This window comes from Rhyacophila brunnea, unplaced genomic scaffold (assembly GCF_057557595.1).
Source record: "Rhyacophila brunnea isolate RB1 unplaced genomic scaffold, BYU_Rbru_1.0 scaffold_6, whole genome shotgun sequence".
In the NCBI taxonomy this organism is placed as follows: Eukaryota; Metazoa; Arthropoda; class Insecta; order Trichoptera; family Rhyacophilidae; genus Rhyacophila; species Rhyacophila brunnea.
Window position 1 is genome coordinate 1542782 of NW_028233276.1, and position 20601 is coordinate 1563382.

The 20601-nt window shown below is 34.8% G+C and overlaps 1 protein-coding gene across 2 annotated transcripts; it reads left to right on the forward strand.

Moving 5' to 3' along the window:
- Positions 1 to 5447: 5447 nt before the first annotated feature.
- Positions 5448 to 18828, forward strand: Zip102B (Zinc/iron regulated transporter-related protein 102B). Of its 2 annotated transcripts, none has more exons than XM_085956284.1 (6): positions 5448 to 5776; positions 9929 to 10124; positions 10921 to 11031; positions 12841 to 12979; positions 14901 to 15019; positions 15330 to 18828. In XM_085956284.1, the coding sequence occupies exons 1-6, from the start codon at positions 5681 to 5683 to the stop codon at positions 15578 to 15580; spliced, it is 912 nt and encodes a 303-aa protein (XP_085812410.1). In that variant the 5' UTR covers positions 5448 to 5680; the 3' UTR covers positions 15581 to 18828. The 2 variants fall into 2 exon arrangements, with proteins under 2 accessions (XP_085812410.1, XP_085812411.1); XM_085956285.1 differs by lacking the exon at positions 5448 to 5776 and adding an exon at positions 6482 to 6526.
- Positions 18829 to 20601: the final 1773 nt, after the last annotated feature.

Sequence of the window (20601 nt, forward strand, 5' to 3'; positions counted from 1 at the left end):
GCCATTGTCCATATTGCATAATGTTCAATGTCCAATATTGAATTTTTTTATTTGGCTACTAACTTTATTTTTTATATTTAAAATTTACTACAGAAAAAAACGTGTGACATCTATATTATAATATATAAAACAAAGTCGCGGTAGTTACACCATTTATAACCCAAGAACGGCTGGACTGATTTTTATAATCTTTGATTTGTTGTTGTGGATTTGTCTTCACCCCGAATAGAGAATGAAAGGAGTTTTACCTACCATTAAAACTCTTATTATTCTTGTTGACTCTGAAGTCCCTTGAGATGTTGATCGTATTTTTTGCCTTGTGTTCTTCTGTGCTGGCCCCTTTTTACCCTCTTTTCTTCTCGATTACTTATCTCCCTGGTTGCTCATCTTGTTTTGCCGGCTGGCTGGACTGACGCTTCTACCGTAGCGTGCTTTGTCTTTGGTTATTCAATTAGTTGATTGTTTCCCTTTGTTCAGAAGCGAAAAAATTTTGTCAAACGTTTAAGTGCAGTTAAATTGTGAAATTTGTGCAATAATGGAGCGTAATGAAGCCAGCAACGTCGCGGAGGGACTAGCGATGGAGACCGACTCGAATGAGTCGGAATTGCTGTTGGACGATCCAGTGGGTGAACTGAGGGCAACAGTTATGTCACTGGATAACAAGGTATCACAGATTTTCTCAATCTTGACCCAACAGGGTCTGCTTGCAGTGGTGCCTACTCCGCAGAGGCCGACGGTAAACATCGACTCTCCGGTAAGTTTTTTACGGCCACCCGCAAGGCCTGAAACAGCGGAAAACCCCAACAGGATTCCGTTACCTGTATTTAGTGTCGTAGTCAGGAGCCTGCTTTTCCGACGCCAGACAAAGCTCGGGTAGCGGAACTTACCAGGCTCCAACTGTTCGACACAGATAATTGGGCGGGAGGACGTCACCTGAATCCTTTGTGGAAAACGGGCAGAGTTGGTTCAGACGAGGCGGAAGAAAATCCTCTCCGGTATAAAAGACACCTTCACCCGAGAGGCTCTTAACAAGATCCCACCTAGTGCCGAACATATCTTCAATAAAGATAAACTGGCGGGGTTCCTAGAAAGAGGTGGGGGTCGTGAGAAGGTCTTCGATCAGACCACCAAAGTGGTTGACCAGGGCAGGGAGAGTCAACCTAGCACTTCGTCAGGTGGACATAAGGACACCTTTCGGAGGCAGGGATACACGAGTAGGATACCAGACCAGGTTAGGGGTGGCTTGCCGAGAGGCCCATGCCCATCCAACCGAGGTTTTCCCAGAGATAACCGAGGTGGTGCGAGGGGCACTTACCCTAGACGGAGGTGACCGGGTCTCCCTCACCACGTTAAAAGGGGGACGCCTCCAGCATTTCCAGGAAATCTGGCAGCCCAAGGGTGCACCACCACCATTATTAAAAATAATAACGGGAACCCGTATTCCGTTTATAAAGAAACCCCCTCTAATAATACCTTCCGTACAATTCCAGTAGGATTTCTAAACGCGACAATCGCCGGAGATCACTTCACAAATCACGGAACTCAAGAAATCGGGAGTATTGGAATTGGCAGAACCATCTCCGAGCTTCCTCTCAACCCTGTTTCTAGTAAGGAAGCAAGACGCAGTCAACGACCCGTCTTCAACCTAAAACGCCTAAACGGTTTCCTACAACCAAGGCCGTTCAAACTGTTCCACCATTTCAAGGTCAACTTCCGCACATGAGGTAACACGTCATGTCTTCGATCAAAAGCAAAGCCTGGTTATGTATCTCCTCATTCATCTCGAGATCGGGATTCCCTGAACTGACACGAATGCGATGTAAAATGTCTTCTGACATGCCATCCTTGTACTTATTCCACAGTTCAGGTGGATTCGATGGGAATCATGTCGAAATAATGATAGCAAATAATGTGTGTATCTGACTTGGAGATGCAGAAACAATTGTTTCAGCGATTGTCATATCCCAATGAGTATCGTTTTCAAGCAAATTGAGCTGTTGACATAAAGCACGAAATGTTGGGCCCACTACACCATTGACAGTTCAAAATGATTCATATGATGTCTGCCCACGAACATTTACCAGCAACAACCGCAAGTAGAAGCATTCGTCATTCTTCGGATGAACTGTGTAAATGCGACCAAGGGCATCAGTAGAATGCACATCCGGATGATCAGGAACCGCATCGCCTTGCTTCGGGAATGGGATGATTTGGCACCGCGAAATGGCCTCCGGCGATTGGCCTCCGGTAATTGGCCGCCGGTACAATCGGACACCGGCCCAATTGGACGCCGACCCAATTCGACGCCGACCCAATTGGCCTCCGGGAGGATTGGACGCCGCACAATTAAATGCGCAAAGGAATAGACGTACGTTATGATTTGTTGGAGTAAATAAGAAAGTCAGTTTAATATGCTTCTATCTTCTCAGTAGTTGTACCTTATACATTTCGCGCTTGACACATTTTTAATATAGATTGAGAATAATTATTATGCCTTATGATGTTTATTAAAAGAAAATAATTCTTCCCTCGCTAAAACTTAACGATGTGCATAATCAATTAATTTATTGTCTATACATGGGTACTTATTTATATTTACAACAAATATTAAAAATAATGTTAGATGTTAGAATTAAAATAACATTATATTTTAGCGTTTTATCGACTTAATATTATAATAAAGCTTAAACATGTATATTATTATGCATAAATGCGTATTTTAAGAAAGTATGAAATTACAAACAAAATATTAAGTAAGTTATCTGCTAAGTATAAATGTTTCAGTAGTTTGATTGATAAACTACTTAGGTACTGGGTGCCGGACAAAATCCTGAAGGCCGAAATCCCGAAAAATAAAAAAATACAAATACCAATAATTGCGCAATTTTTGCAAGAGAGACAAAAACCCATTTTTTGTGGAAATAATCGAATTGAATTGAATGGATTGATTTCGTTTCCGCTGAATTTTTTCAATTTCGTCTCAGCGAAGGATGACCTCATCAACAAATTATTCCCGAACATCATTGCTAACCACAAAAATCACAATTGGTTGAGTGAACGAGCAATTCTTGCGGAAAAGAACAAAGATGTGGATCACTTAAACCTCACAATTCAAAACCAAATCGTTGGTCCACTGTATTCCTTCAAATCTATCAACTAAGTAACAGACGAAGACGAAGCAACCAACTATCCAACTGAAATTTTAAACTCATTGGATCTGCCTGGCTTGCCACCGCACAATTTACAACTGAAGGTTGGCTCGGTAGTCATCATGCTTCGAAATCTGAACCAACCAAAACTATGTAATCTATTTCATTTTGATTTGATTTTTGCACATTTATTGAACTTAATTCATTTTGAGTATTCATTTTAACTTAATAAAAAACTGAATTTAATTCAGCTAATAAGTTAACTAAGTTGATTGATTATGAGGCGGTACGAAGTTCGCCGGGTCAGCTAGTAATATAATAAAGATTGGTTGAAGAAGACTTTTCAACGTCTTTGTACGTACCTATCTATTTATAAAAAATGCATTATATGCAATATTATTATTCTGATGAGACAATAACATTGTCCAATTTTATTTCATGCACAAAAGTTGCTCCAATCAAAATGGGGTAAGATTAGACCTTTATACATTTTACAATTCCAACATTTTCATCAATATATAGGGACATAATTATTATTTTTTCGTTTAATATAAAATATTATATTTTATGTACCTAGATATTAGCGGCCTTTACACACACATTCTTTGCCGCATGCTCAGGAGCGTACGCGCCAGATCCCGGTATTGAGCGCGTAATATCACACTGTCAGATGTCTGCTGCTACAATTTACATGTCAACTACCTATATCCTGCGCGATAGCACAACGTTTTGCGCATGTTTTGAGGAGCGCGCGCCGGGATTGAGCGTCTAAAGGCATATCGCGCGTTCATTACGGCGTGATCGTGGAAGTTGCTGGAGCGTACAACAATTCAACTACTACAAAGTCTCTATTAGCCTCGGAAAATCCTCTCTCTTTGAAGAAATTAATTATTTTTGCATACGCCACATCGCGTAAATTTCTATTTTCATATGCCGCCAAGTTGATTCTCCACAAACATGGTAATATTTTATACATGTCCATAAGGTCCGTAACAAATTGGAGAGAGAAATTGCGAACGTCCATTTGTGACGAACGTAGTAAAGCGATTTGACGTACGGCACTCGTGAAAGATTAAACGTGGTAAAATGTGTTAAAAAACGACTTGACGTACGGCACGCGTGAAAGATTAGACGCGACTAACCTCACTCTTCCCGCTGTTCGCTACGCGACTTTTAGACACACGATCATTCCCGCACGACATCGCGCACACGAGGCTTTCACGCAGACAAGATTGTGTGTGTGCAGGCCGCTATTGTAGCTAGGTATATTGTTAAATACTTTCCCCGATAAGACGCGCACAAAAAAAAATATTTGAAGGAAGCAGAGAGATTAGACTTGCAATGTCTTTAGGGGAAGTCTATTTTGATTTTTTACCACGTTTTTATTAGCTCGTATTCTTGTTTGTCCGGTACAGATTTTTTCTTGTTTGTCAAAGATTTTTAACTAACTTCCCGACTAGCTAGACATTTGAAACTTTTAGAATATATCAGAACACGGTGACAATGCATTCTTTTAATACTTTTGGCCATTTTAAGCAGAATTGAATTCATTTTCAGTTAATTAGTCATAGTCCAAATTCGTTGGTTTAATGACATTTGAATAAATTATATAATTAAGTACCTATTTCATATTTTCGTTGTATGTTATAATAATAATATTATGCTATTCAGTGGCAAAGCGGTTACAAATATTAATTTTTGTCTAAAAACACATGCAAGAAATACGTTGGGTGGTATCTCGACTGCGTTCTGCGTGCCAATCAGTGTTGCCATATTTTGAAAGTGGAATTATAGTACAGAGCCTCCAAATTATAGTATTTGGGGATAAAATATAGTACGCGTTGTCATCTGTTGAAAATGTATAGGTTTTTTGTAACGGAAAATTTAGTAGAATGTGTAAATATTTCACCGCGGGCCGCAGGTTCCCAATTTTTCATAGTCGGCTCGTTTGGCAGATTTACAAATTTTCGAAGACGACTCGATTGCGAAATGGCAAATGCGAAATTATAGTACTTTTATATTAAATTGTACGATATTAAAAATTATAGTATTTTTGGCGTAGGTACTATACATATTTTATATCGTACATAGTACGCGGACCAAAATTATAGTACACATACTATACTTATAGTACGGTTGGCAACACTGGTGCCAATGGTATACGTTTTTGATACTTCTACTATAAATTCGTTCGCGTGCCATCAGAATTTTTATACCGCGTGCCGCCGCTAGTCTATAGTTTATTATAGTCTATGGTGTAAAATAATACCGAAAATGTTCGACCTCGATTTCTTCATCAGTGACACAGTGGCAACACTGTCTGCCAGCTTGTCAAAAGCAAAAGAGAGAGGAGACGGGGCCGTCGCTATACAGTGTAAAAAATATCTATTCTGGAATTGTTAAAATTAAATTAATTTGTGAATTGCATGTGATCGCCCGTTGGATCGACGATAAAGAATGAGTTGAAGGCGGTGTTAATCAAAGTATTGTCATTTTGTATTTAGTATTATCATTGCAAATCATCCACTAAAATGGAGGAAACAATGGTGTTGATATTATTGGTGTTTGTGATGTTGGTGGGATCTTACATAGCCGGCAGCATTCCTCTCAACGTCAATATGTCAGAGGTAAATGGTATTTTTCGCCCTTACTCTATCACTGTTGCTTTTTAATTCATTTATTAGCACCCTAACAAGAAATCCTCTTAAATCTTTAAATTTTAATGTGTCAGGAGTGTTAGGACTTAGCCCCAGACTTTTTTGGTTCTATTGGTTAATCTTCTTGTAGAATATCTTGATAACTATGTAATACTTTTGAGATTTCTTAAATTTACATAAAATTCGCACATTTTGGAACAGTTGCAGGCTCCATTCTCAAATATTGACTAATCACATTCAGGCACAACATGCATAAAAATGCTAATATACGGTGCGTTAATGGCTTTAAATATTTCTATTTATCAGCATTATTATTGACAAACATAACGTTCCTTCTGCACATCGTGACACTCTGATCTGTTTACCCGCACATACAGTGGAACTCCCGATTTTGCATGCCCACCAGTGATGCCAACCGTACTATAATATAGTCAATACTATAATTTTTATTTTGCGAAAAATGTAAAATACTATAATTTTACGCCAAATATACCAAAATACTATAATTTTAAAGGATTCAAGACGAAAAATGTTCCTGTACTATATATTTTTTTAGAAATACTATAATTTTTACGCCTTTGTACTATAATCAGCATAGAAAAATATGGCAACACTGATGCCCACCCATTCACATTTTGACATTTTATTAAATACATGCAAATCATTAAAATGAACATTAAGGTCTGCAGCAACCAAACCGAAAGTTTGACAACTCGATTGGTGAGCAATCTTTTATTTTAGTCGATTACGGCATGGGATGGCCCCCGACATGCGCCGTACCTACTGCTAAGGTTAAGGGCAGTGTGACACAGTGTTTCCCAAATCGTGTTCCACGGATGCCTCAGGGTTCCGCGAGGTAAAATTAAGGGAATTCAGCATATTTTGAGTACATCCCCTTGAATTTTTGTCGTGTGTCAACACACATAATACATTGCATAACAACTTGTTTTAAAATGTTAATATCCTCGAAGTAAATTAGCGACTTTTTTTGTACTATTAGAGCTGTTTTGTTTATCCCACTTACCTGGTCGACTCGCGACACCGGGCCTCCCTGGTTCCTGGCTGCATGGGTGTACAGGCTAGAGCCCTGTCAGCATATTGTTTAATTTCTTTTATTTTGTTAACTGTCAATTCATGGTGGAACTGCATTGTATTGTTGTTTTTATTTAATAAAACGCAATTTTTTGTAGTACTTATTCCACTTTTAATCAATAGATTAGGACCGGTTTCGTCCGCTTCAGTGGGACATTTTCCCAAAACCGGTCCTAATCTATTTATTAAAAGTGGAATAAGTACTACAAAAAATTGCGTTTTATAAAATAAAAACAGCAAGCATATTGTTTGTCATTCGTATTGTTTGGTGTTTCGACCCGAATGGTATGGTCATGGACATTTTGATTAGCATTGATGATATTGTATAATACAAAACCTTCAACTCAATTTATAGTATTTAAAAATTCTTATATTATCAGCAAGCCAAAAATTTTCACCAAACCAATTTTGATGATTTTCTTAATAAAAATACTGCCAAATCACATTTTACCGCTATTTACATTTTTTGCCAGTCCCTTTAAAATCGATGTTTCACTGTATATAGTGTCGACTCCAATTTTTCTGACAATTAGTTAAGTAGGTGCAGATTTTGTATTTTAATTATCATGTAGGCCTGATTCACACCTTCAGTCTATTTATAACAGAAATTCGAGATCATTAGAAAAATACAGCCATATACCTACATACATACATGCATAAAAAAGTTTCGTTTTACCAAAAGTTTCTTTCTAGAGTCACTAGTACAAATTTATATTATATTGTCAGTCAAATCTTGTAAACCTTATAAATCCAGCACAACAGGAAACAAATAATCTAATTTTCATTTTAAATAAAATTTACTCTATACAAAATGACGATGGATTACTGGTAAATATGAGGTTTTTAATTTTTTCTATTGTCGACACAAATTATGAGATTTTTGTAGATAGATTTGTTTTAATAATTTTACCTGTTTGGGTCCAATAATTTTGCAAACAAGTAGATATTCAATAATAAGTATTACTTAGCATATTCAATAAAAGTCAAACTTTTGACTAAAATCGGATTTACGAGATTTACAAAATGATCTGGCGATAATGTTAGTATTTTCTGCATATTGGGACACAATGGCCAGTTTACCTGCAGATCAATTTTCCTATAAATAGCAAACGACATTCATATGAATTAACACATTGTTCATAACCGTCAAATGATTGTCTGAGTATTTATAAAATATTTTTATTAACAGCTGAGTAAACAAAAAATATATTTTCAACTGCATTCGCTTACATGTAATAAATTCTTTCAATATTGATGTAGATATTGTCTGCATATTGCATATTATATTATGTATTCTAAGAAGGAATGTAATGTGTTGTACCTAATTGGATTTCAATAGTCAATTACTTTATAAATGATGTAAATGAAATGTATCTTTATATTGAATGATGTGTTAGTTTAAATGTATAAAAAATAGTATTGAAATACAACACTATATTAAGTCGTCTTTTTAGCACTACAACAGGTAATGAGGCCCAATGACAGTAGTGTAGTAGCAGTAAAACAGTTGTCATGTATGGCTCGGAGACCTGGCACATTACTAATAGTATGGAAAGAGTGTTGGGGTCATTTGAGCGGAGGATGTTGTGTGGCGTCTTCGGACCTAACAATGACACACTGTTGTTGGTTTTAGACGAAGATACAATTATGGACTGTATGCCACCACACAATGTACAATGCGTCAAATTGGGCCATATACACAGGATGGACGAGATATGCATAACGAAGAAACTGATATTCTTGACCTCATACAAGATGGAGGGACAATGTCGAATTGGATTTAAAGACCTTGGGCGTCTTAAACTAGAGGGATTCGGCTTTGGATAGACCTGTAGAGAGATGCTGGAGGGGTTCAAAACCCACATAAGATTGTAGCATATCGTAGCGTAGTGCAATCACTCTGTGAGACAAAAACCTTCTTAAGAGTAGGTATAACAGAACCAATGTGATTCATATTTCAGTCGAGCAGAGTCCACAGAGCGAGCACCACGTCATTTTAAATCAAATTTACAACAAAATACCTGGTCATCGAAGATTTTATTTTAAAAATATAATAAAAATTATTGTCGCTAGAGCAATTCTTTGCAATGATTTATTAGGTGGCGTGAACGCTGTCGCCAGCCGGCGGAATGAAAACAATGTGAAAAATAATAAAAGTATATGGGGTGCCTGTACGATAATATTTATTTTTCGGCGTTATAAATTATTTCGTGCATTGGCTTTACTCAACCAACAAAATACAATAATGGTACCTACCTATTGTTTCACTAGTACATATATTATAAAAGTAATTGCGTTACTAGTTTGTAAAAGTGTCTCTAAACTCGGGTACATCACTAGATATATTGTACGTTTTTTTAAATATGCATTAGAATTAAACAATACTTACCTATTTTTTTAAAATAATTATGTAGGTCTTACACATTAAAAATAAATACTATTCATTAATAATGTTTTTTGGATAGCACATGAAATAAAAATGTAGGTAGATAATGTGTTTCAAAATCCTTCGTATGTTTAGTTCTCGTACAATTTCAGGTTAAAAAGTTATTAATCTATTTCTAAGTTTCTAAACTACTAAACTAAACTCGTAAGTTTAAAAACGTCACAATATCCACCATATTGGTTGCAATACTTCCCACCAAACAGCTGATTAACATATTGAATTTAGTAACATTTAAGTATATTAGAAGATATTATTTTTTGGTCACCCCATACTCACTAAGCTGAAGCGAGTTTGTTTGTTTTAAATTTAATTTATTGACCATTACTTTTGACACACGTATCAGCGGCGACTTTTTAATATTACTAGTAGACCAGCTATTTCGGACCACATATAAAAATATCATATTTCACTTCTCAAGGGCATTTCTGTAGAGCGTCCCCTTAATGTGCATTCGTTTTTGTCCACCAATCGATGCGTATTGTCACATTTAATAGAAGGCATCGAAAATAATTGGTTCCAACGATATAACAATTCCCTGGAGATTTGGTTGGTTTCTAGTTTCATATTATTTTTATTTTCATCAGGACAAGCTGCAAAAGGTGACGGTTCTGGGCGCAGGGCTATTGGTGGGAACAGCTCTGGCCGTGATAATTCCCGAAGGAGTGAGCGCACTGCTGACGGAGCCGCAGTCTCCAACTCCTGGGGCCGGCAGCAATGCGGAGGCTCACGCACATGAACATTCCAATCTGCATGCCGTTATCGGCATCTCATTAGTTTTAGGTCAGTAACAACTATCATTAAAGCTTTAATTGAGGTGGTAAGCATTAAACAGTTTTCACATCACCACATACCCATTTAAGTATGTTACTTTTTTCTATGACAAGATAGGCTATGGGTTTCAATGTCAGTTATATCAATTTATATATTTTTTTTGTATTCTTGATTCTGGTGTATATTCATAAAATATTAACTCCAGCTCAGTTTCTTAGTAAAATGGTATCAAAACGGAGGTTGATTGCAAGGTACAAGTCAGTTAAATTTATCAGTCGCCTTTTTTATATTTCTCTGTTAATTTTTAACAAGGTTTTGTATTAATTTTGATAAAGATATAAGTTGGAAAAGAAATATGCAGCCTAATAATCTTGTAAAGCCACAGATAGTATCGATACAGCGTCAAGTAAAGGAGTTTAAAATTTTCTTTTGAAGCCTCTTCACTATAAGGCTGTATTTCAATTGATGCGGTGTCCATAAAATAGACCGATTCTCATGCCTGTTTCGAAGCAAGGAATTACAAAGAACGTTTAATATTGTAACAACCGAGATGTGGGAAGTACGAAAGACAAAGCCCAATATTTGTAGTCCATCGTTACAAATGCCAACAGCCGCTAAACGTCAGTTAACGGTGAAACGTAATTCCAACATCCCTAACCTAAACTTTGTTCGAATACTGGGTAATTAATACTCTTGATGTTCATAAATTTGACATTGTAAAAATTCGGTTTCTTAAAAATAAATTGTGGAGATAAAAACAGTTATTCTTACGTTATCATATTCCAACAATATTTTTCCTTTGCAGGTTTTGTATTCATGTTACTGGTGGATCAAATATCATCAAGTATGAACGATTCAGCAATCCCTTCGGAGAGAAATGTTACCGCCACAATTGGTCTGGTAGTCCATGCTGCAGGTTTGAATAACACTTTCTTATCCATATTTATCTAGTCTTTTTTTGTTACATATATTATATTATTAAATGTAAATGTTTATACATTGATATTGAATATAGATGTTTTACACCTGATTAAATAATGCGCTTGACTGATTACAAACTCAACATTGCATTTAATTCAAATGTAAGTCAAGGTAATTCAATAATATTAGGTGAATCCTTGATTTAAATATAAAAAGATTGCCAGGTTTCGAGTCACCTTTTCGTATAGCAAACATCTAATTACTAAAACAGAATATGAATCATTTGAAAGTTACATATTTTTCTGTGAATACATAATTAAAAATATTTTTCCGAATGTTCATTTAGTTATCAATTACATATTTTAAGATATTATTCTATGAGAAGTCTGTCATACTCATCAAATAGGGCTATGTCTAGCATAGCGGCAAGATGCAAAATGTTAACTCCGCATAACATATTTTCACATTATAATCATGATTTAAATTTAAACACTATGCTTGCACTCGAAAAATAAAATATTATAATGAATATTAATCCCTGCATGAAAATAATTATAGGAAACTACAAAAAATTTAAATCATGAAACTAGTAGACAGCCTCAAGGCCATGCTATAGTCACAAAATCATTGGAATTCCTCTGCGGCAACTAAGTTGACTGCTGTCAAATGCACGATATGTATAATGTGATATTTTAAATCTTAATTTCTGTGTAATGTATTTTTTTATTATTTTCTTGCTGGGATAAATTTTCATTGGAATGCTTTTTTTGTGAATGTTAGCATAGTTTTTTCATTAAAGTTTTTATAATTTACATATTATTATAATTTATTACAATTAAAGTTGTGAAAAAATTTGTTGCAATTCCACATCCTACACCTACACACCCGAACAGCCATTAAGGTCGAAAATGGGTGGAGCTTGTGCAATTCTATACCCGATTCAAAATAATCCCAGAATAATACAATAGTTGATAATATGATTTCAAAGTGAATCAAAAAACTAAACAGCTATGTATATGAATAGTTGAATATTATATTACAATATAAAAGACTAGACGATTATTGCTTTTATTTCTTTGAAATTTCAACACAAACGTTTGGTATTTTGTTGGCAATGGATTATAAAATTATCTCTGAAATTGAATAATTTTTTTTTTCCGACCATGCCCGATCCTAATAGGATCATATGGGCCTCCACAGAGTAGAGGTTTGTTTTTTACAAGAAATGGATGTCAGCCACTTGCTCAACCTATTAGGTCACACAAATTGAAAAACAATATGTGTACTTGCCAGACCCAGGATATGAACCTGGGACCCACGGCGTGATAGTCCAACGCTTAAGCCGCACGGCCACCGTGGGTGTCAAATTGAATAAATAAACTTATTATATATATATATATATATATATATATATAAGAAAATACTTATAATTCACTCCCAACATTATCTATCTTATGAAAGAATCATATTTTATTCATAAGCAGTTTTAGATCCTACATAGATCTGGGCCGTCTCACGAAGAGGTTTCTTAACAGATTTTTGTTTTTTTATGAGAGTTAGATGATATCCACTTGCTCAACCTACTGGGTTGAAACACACATTGAAAAACATGTGATTTTTTGCCAAACCTGGGCCTGGGCATAGGCAGTTTGTTATAAAAATAAGTGTCTCAACAGCGATTATTTGTGCTTCAATTGTGTGTCCTCTTAATGATTGTAATGTAATATTATGTATGTACTGTCCAACGAATGGAATTACATAATTTTTTCATTAATTTTTCTTGTCTTTGGTTTCTATTTCATAGCTGACGGAATAGCATTGGGAGCAGCGGCAACGACATCACATGCTGATGTTGAAATCATCGTCTTTGTAGCAATCATGCTACACAAAGCTCCGGCTGCATTTGGACTTGTCACTTTCCTTATGCATGAGGGAATTGAAAGGTTTGTAACATTTATAGTAGAATTTTCTTATTCCTACGGTTTTATCATGTCGATGTCTGGTGTCCATCATGACCTTTTGACCGTTGTCTTGTGTCAGTCGCTTGAATTCTAGCAGATCTCAGACAGTGAGCTAATCATTTGCTTAAAAAACATCTTTTATTATTCAAACGATTTGAAACCAGTTTCAATTTTTTTTTGTGCGTATGCATCAGTATCAAAGGGTGGAGGTAGGCTGTTAAGGTCTGACATAAATAGTGCACACTAAACTTTGTCAGTTGTATGTATTTATTTTCATTGAACTACGACTACAATGCTACATACCAACCAAGCCATAGTAGATAATAGTCAGAAAATATTTGTTTATCTATAAAATATCAAAAATTTAGCCATTAAACCATACATAATTGTAGATATTTTATAGATATAAGAATATTTTTTATCGATTATGGTTTGGTTAGCAGGGCTTGAATTAAAAAAAAATAACCAACACCATCTGTAATATAGATTCTTAATTCATTAAAACAAATAAGTATGACTGACAAAGTTTAGTGTGCACTATTAATGTGGAATCTTAGCAGCCTACCTCCACCCTTCGCCACTGGTATGCATCAACTGACGTATTGTAATCCAAGTGTTGCTGTCTAAATGCTAGGGGCACTGTATCTGCGGAATTTGCATTCATTTAAATAAACCGCTGATACCTATTAAATTATTTAAAGTTGATACATATTGACTACTAATATATAATTATTCAATTATTGTGCAGTTTTGATACTTTCATCATTGCATGTCAATTTAAATATTTTTTTTTAAATATAGGTATGGATATATTTAAAAGGAAAGGAAAGACCACACTGACAGATACTCAAGCAGTTGTCACTGTGCAAAATGAGCAAACTGAAAGCCTCAAAATCGAATCAGGTGTGAGACAAGGACATGCGCTATCCAATATAGTATTTAACCTTGTGGTGGAATCCATAGCTCATGAAACCAACATAAGAGGATGGGTAGATAACAGTACAACGCAGATGTGCGCTTATGCTGACGACATAGTAATTACAAGCAGATCCAAACAGAGGATGATCGACCATGGTGGCACTATGAAAATAAAAGCAGAAAACGCTGGGCTGCAAATAAACCAGTCAAAAACTAAGTATATGGTCAGCACACGCGATCAGGTACCGCTGCAGAATATAGACATAGGACAGCATGCATATGAAGGGGCATATACCCAAAATAAGACAGGAGAGGAGATAAAAATCCGCCTTATCTCCGGGAATAAATGCTGGCATGCCTGCAAGAGACTGGTGGGATCGAAAATTCTAGGCCGAAGAAGTAAACTTCTAATATATAAAACAATTATAAGGCCAGTGGTCACTTATGGCTGTGAGACATGGTGCTTAACTCAAAACGAGGAAAACAAATTAGCTGTCTTCGAGCGCAAAATACTCCGATAAATCTTTGGACCTACGTTGGAAAATGGGAACTACAGAATAAAAATGAACCACGAGTTGGAAGAGCTGATTGAACAGCAAACAATCATAAGATACTGTAAGTCCCAAAGACTACGATGGGCGGGATATGTGGAGAGAATGCCTGAAGTTAGAACGCCAAGGATCATGACGAAGTGGCTACCCCAACGGAAGAGACCCAGAGGCCGTCCAAGAAGGAGATGGGCTGACGCCATAGAAGTGGACTGGCTTTATATAGGAAGACCCGGTAACTGGAGAAGTGTGGCGAGAGAACGGAGTGAGTGGAGAGCGGTTGTGGAGGAGGCCAAATCCCACCCCGGGATGTAGCGCCGTGGAAGAAGAAGAAGATGGAAAATAAGAATTTAAAGAATGGCAGCACTTTTGATTATAAATATGTAATAGTTTCGTTTATTTTCTGTGATGAATTGATAATAATTATTGTATTTCAGAAACCGAATAAGAAAACATCTTCTGGTGTTTTCGTGTTCAGCTCCTCTACTGACATTGATCACCTACTTTGGGATCGGACAAGAAGGCAAGGAGACACTTAGCACAATGAATGCCACTGGTAAATATTCTGTCTAAATGATTTTTTATGACTGTTATATATTGGAAAGTCATTTTCTCAACAAATTGGGTATCGATTCAAACACGCATATTCATTGTAAGAAACAAGTTGTCAATTTGACACAGCCAATGTTAAATCGAAGTTATGACCCATAGCACTAAAAGGCGATCGTTCTAACCTCTGCTTAATCAGTGGTTCCTCATAAAGATTATTTCGTGATTGCCTTCTTGTTATAAATTATTCAATTAAGTTTTTCAAAATAGCTCCTTTTTTCGGACACCAGCTGTTAAAAAAAACGTTTATTTTCCAGGTATAGCTATGCTGTTTTCAGCTGGAACTTTCCTATACGTAGCCACCGTTCACGTGTTGGCAGAGCTCACTCAAGGGCACACGCATTCGCCTGGAGGCGGCGGCAATTGGCATGCCGTAGGCACCGAGGAATCCCAAGTACCGGTCCAATCCATGCAGAGGCCCAAAGCCAGGCTCAGGGCCCCCGATCTAGTGGCCCTCGTTGTCGGGGCTCTTTTACCATTGCTTCTTACAGCCGGACACAGCCATTAGAGATTAGTTCATCTACAATAAATTATAATATGATCTTTTCGAAATTATCTTTTGAGAGTGTGGAATAAAGCTGTTGATTATTGACATTGATAAAAAATAAAAATATTCTATGTACGTTTGGTGTGTGCTAACAGTAAGCAGAAATTTTGAAAATTCTAAATTGATGGTTTTCAAAAGAAATTTATTTATTTCTAGTAAGTAAACTCTGATGGTCTTAGTCAAAGAATTTGGATACATTCCGTATTTGAAATATTGAATGCAGTTCGATTTTTCATTCAATCGATCGTACATGTGGTTGTATTGGTAGCAAGTTCATTATTTTCTCCTTTTATTGGCAGCCCCATAAACTAAATGGAGGCTTGCGTTCTAGTTTTGAAGTCTGTTGCTATGTTTACATAACTTGTGCATTCCTCAGTGTTTTATGTGATTATTCATATTAAAAATAGTGGTCCAATGATGATCAATGTCCTGGATTCGAATAGTGGGTCTCAGCAAGTATACATGTTTTTCTATGTGTGGTTGAAGTCAGAGTATGGACACAATAGGTCGACCAAGTGGCTAACATTCGTTTCTCATAAAAATCTGTTAATACAATCTCCACTCTGTTGAGGCCCATATGACATTAGGATTGAACATGATTTAAAAAAAAAAATGCTTTTGGCTGCCTACATAAAATCAGGGTATTTATAACTAAATATTATATTCAAATATCTGCTTTGATACACCAATATGTAAGATGCTTTCACCTTGCAGCATTTTCGGGCTCTGTGTGTATCCCATGTATAAGTTGACGTAGGGTCTGAAGATGACAAAGGCAAAATCTAGGTACTAAAACTGATATCGTAAAAAAAAGCTCCTTTAAATTAGAATTAAAATTTAATTTCTATCAAGTGGGAAAGAGGAGAATTATTGTGCTATGCAACATATATCACTTTGGTCTATACAAGATGCTATGTTTCAAGGAATTGAACTGACACTTGAAATGTATCTTATATAAAATACTCATACCGACGAGTTGTTATGTTTGTTTCCGAAACCTGGTATATAACCAAAAAATGAAAAAAAAGAGTGCTGGGCTCATTTGAGCGAAGCGTACTGTGTCCCGTATCTTTGGACACACCAATGACACGGTTGAGGCAGAGACGGAGGTACGATAACGAGCTACACGTTTTTTACAGGAGCCTGCATATCACACTGTCATTGAGTCACCTTAGATGAGTAGGCCATTACAAATGATGGACGAATCATGTATGATAAACCAACATTTAGGAAGTGGGAAGGCAAATGAAGACTTAGTTGACCAAGTATAAGTTGGTGGGATAGCGACAGACCTGGATAGAGCGCGATAGCTAGAAGACGCCAAGACCCACAAATGGTTTTATAACCAGAAAGAAGAAAATACTGGGGTTGATTATTGTATTAAATCTCGTGGCTGCTTTTGAAAACCACCGATTTAGATAGTATTTATTATGAATAAAGAATTTGGTTTGATGTTCGTTGAATAATATAATATATTTTTTCATTCATTCATTAATTATTAAGACTCAATTAGATATTAGATCAAATCTGTTTTTTTAATGTGTTTATAATAACAGTGTGATTTTGTATTATAGAAAATAAAATTGAGGACTAACATTAAATAATTTTTTGTGATTTTAATCAAATAAATGTAAAATGTAAGTCTTCTAATATATTCGCTATACATATCTGTATACTAAGACAAGATAAGAAATTGATAAACAGTGATAAAACAGTTTCCTTTTATGTCGACTTGTTATTTAACCCTTTTACTCCCATGTTCTATACGTAAGTGTTTTATTTCAGCCCTATGGGAGTAAAAAGGTTAAATAAAATTATACATTAGCAAGCATGCTGTTTATTTAAATTAGAGATTATTGTTGAATACATTCCTATAATTTACGGAGAATAACTTTGTACTTATGTTTATTTTTTCATCACTTATAGATGATGCTGTTGTAACGATTGTATTGATAAGTAATCCCAGATAACAATCTAAATCCTTGTCTATTCGAAATTGAAGACCGTAATTTCAACAAAATCGAATTATGATTTACAAAATGATTGCTCTTTAAAAATTAAAAAGAATTAAACACTTTGAAAACCCGACAAAGAAATTTCTTTTCATCATATTTTTGATCGATTGATATTGAAATTAATAAAATCTTAATGGTAAATTCACTTTTTGGGATTAAAAAAGGGCAAATTACAAATTACAGCGAATTTCGAATTAAGTGTGTTGGTGCTTGAATGAACGGTTTAACTGTATAGTTTGCCTTCACGAAATATTGTCCGCAATCGCGAATAGATAGTGATCCAATAGATTATCGAAACACACAATGTCGTAATAGCGTTCTCCAGCTTTGTTATGTGATTCAGAAAAATAATAATTGGCAAGCCATTGTAAGGCTAAATATATAAAGGTTGATTGTGAATTTCACATTCAATTGTGTTTTTTTCTTGTATTCCAATAAAGTACATATTCTCGTTATTATTGTAATTTTGGTTATAAGTATCGATTTTAAGGCACAAAACTTAAATTGAATTATAATATAAAAAAAAAAACATTTTGCCATGTGAAATCACAAAAAAACCAAATTCTAAAATTATTAAGGTGTGATTTTGCACAAATTTTGTCTATTGACAAACTTGCTATATATATATTTATCTATAAAGGGCTGTGTGCAAATAATTTTTTATTGAGATTTAAAATAAAGGCATCCTTTTGCCTTCTGCGAATATTATATTATTGCAATGTCATGAATGTTGAATAATACTTATTATTATGGATGTCTATGGAATTGTTTATGGCTTTTTTTGTACTATATTATATCTCTGTTTCTTGTAATTAAGGCCCACAGACTAGTAACTATTCCTGAAAATAATCAGGGTTAGTCATATTTGTGACATTCAAAAGTGTTTGAGCCATTAATTAATATTCTTTATTTTATTTCATTTGTTTGGTACTTACATCCCATTGATGTGACCAGATAAATTTATGATCCATGTGGCCAAAAACTGGGTGCAAAATTTTATTTGAAAGGATATGTTCTTGAAAGTGTTACCAACTGCCGGAAGGATAAGTTTGAATTATGTGCATGAATCCTGTGTATTGTGTAAAAAATAATCTAATACTAGTAATAATAAATTGCATTTAAGTGTAAAGTACGGTTCGGTGTTATTAAAATATTGTACAGTATAATAAATGAATAAAAAAAATTGTAAATGACTGCCAATGCATTTTTTTTTGTTAGTGTCGACAATTTGTAAATTGGAACTAAAGGGATTTTGTACAGACTGTACAGACTCATTTAATATAATACATTTACAATATACTGCTTAATGAAATCATTCTGATTTTAAGCTTTTCAAGGGATCCAACATTAAAATATGTACATATATAAATTACTGTCATTTAGTGTTCACCACTTAAAATTATGTGTTACGCATATTAGGGAGAAAAACATTCAACTTTATATATTCTATGTGGGTAAATCAACATGGCTAATCTAAACAGGACATAATTTTTGAATCTGTACAATGTGTACAGATAGACGGCTATATAATTATTATTGTAAATACCGAAATTAACGTTTTTGGTGTCATCTAGTGGGATTGCATTTCAATATTATTAAATAAGGGTACAAACTGTAAAAAAACTAACCCTTTTAGCTCCAAGTTACAGAAATAGTTTGTTATTAATTATTATAAATAATTATTACTGTTGTAGCTGTTTTATAACTATTATATCTGATATTGACATTAAAAAAATAATATGTGGAACAGATGTATTTGATTTTGTATTATGACAATCCTAATAGTTATGTAGTCATTGTAATAATATATAAACTACAAATTATCCTCAGTTATTTTTATTACCTGCTCATAATAGGGATTGGTCAACATTGTTAGCTTATATAAATACTGCCCTCCTAAGTAAAAAGACAAGTGTTTTTGGTTTCGGTGAAATGAGAACCCAGGTTTTAAACTACCCTTATGTGTATACCCTAGTATGTAAAATTATTGGATTGTTTTGTCATAATCTCTAAATATACACTGTCTATTTAGAGTTTACATCAAAACAATCAAATAATTTCACGTAATATTAGAAAAACGATAGTTTAAACCTTGGTTCTAATTTCACTAAAATAAAAAACACTTCCTTTTTACGTAGCACGGCAGAATAGGTTTTACTGAATTAGTGCAACAGAAATTAAAAGGTGAATATAGCAAAAAATACATTTTTATTAATAAAAATAATATCTATTGAATAATTTTACATCAGTGATTCCAAACCTTTTTTGTTTGGCGGAACTCTTTAACAATACCCTGTAAATGTAAAAAATTGAGAATTTGGGGTATCTTTAAAAGTTTAGTGTGAACAATCTGTAGGAAAGATGCAGAAGTATATCGTTAGTATAACTCCACCCTCGAAAGTTTGCGTAGCTTAATTTTCCACTTGTGGACTGGTCAATAAGATAACTATAGATAGTACATAACAATAAATTAATACTGTGGTGAACTGCTAGCATGTGGATTTTAAGAGTTTTCACAGAAACAAAAGGGAATAGTGCGTCAGTCATCATTCCTGAATTTTTATTCTTTCATTCCTCGTTAAAAATTTCTCTCTACGGAATTCAATAATAACTATAACTCTATGACGCAACATCTAATCAAGGTATACCTACTGTCAAAATGTTTAATTGTTAAAAATAAACCTCGTTTGTATTCTATTACTAAGAAGCTGTTTAGTTGTAATTTTATTGCGAATTACCGCGGAACCGGTTTGGAATCACTGCCTTACATTTATAAATTTGGAAACCAAGTTGCAACACAATGGTTATAGAATATTTTTAGAACGGTGAGATAACAAAACTGATTGTGCAATCAATATACAGTAAAACTTCGTTAATAAGAACACGGATAATTCGAAACTCGCTGTAATTCGAAATTTTCACGAAAAAAAGTCCCTTGAACGTTATTTTCACATAAAACCATACCTT

Bases quoted from the DNA above. Each gene is read 5' to 3' on its own strand.
- Zip102B (XM_085956284.1), top strand. From the start codon at position 5,681: ATGGAGGAAACAATGGTGTTGATATTATTGGTGTTTGTGATGTTGGTG. The intron at 11,032-12,840 runs GTTTGAATAACA...TCTATTTCATAG, and splicing joins TCTGGTAGTCCATGCTGCAG to CTGACGGAATAGCATTGGGA. The intron at 12,980-14,900 runs GTTTGTAACATT...ATTGTATTTCAG, and splicing joins ATGCATGAGGGAATTGAAAG to AAACCGAATAAGAAAACATC.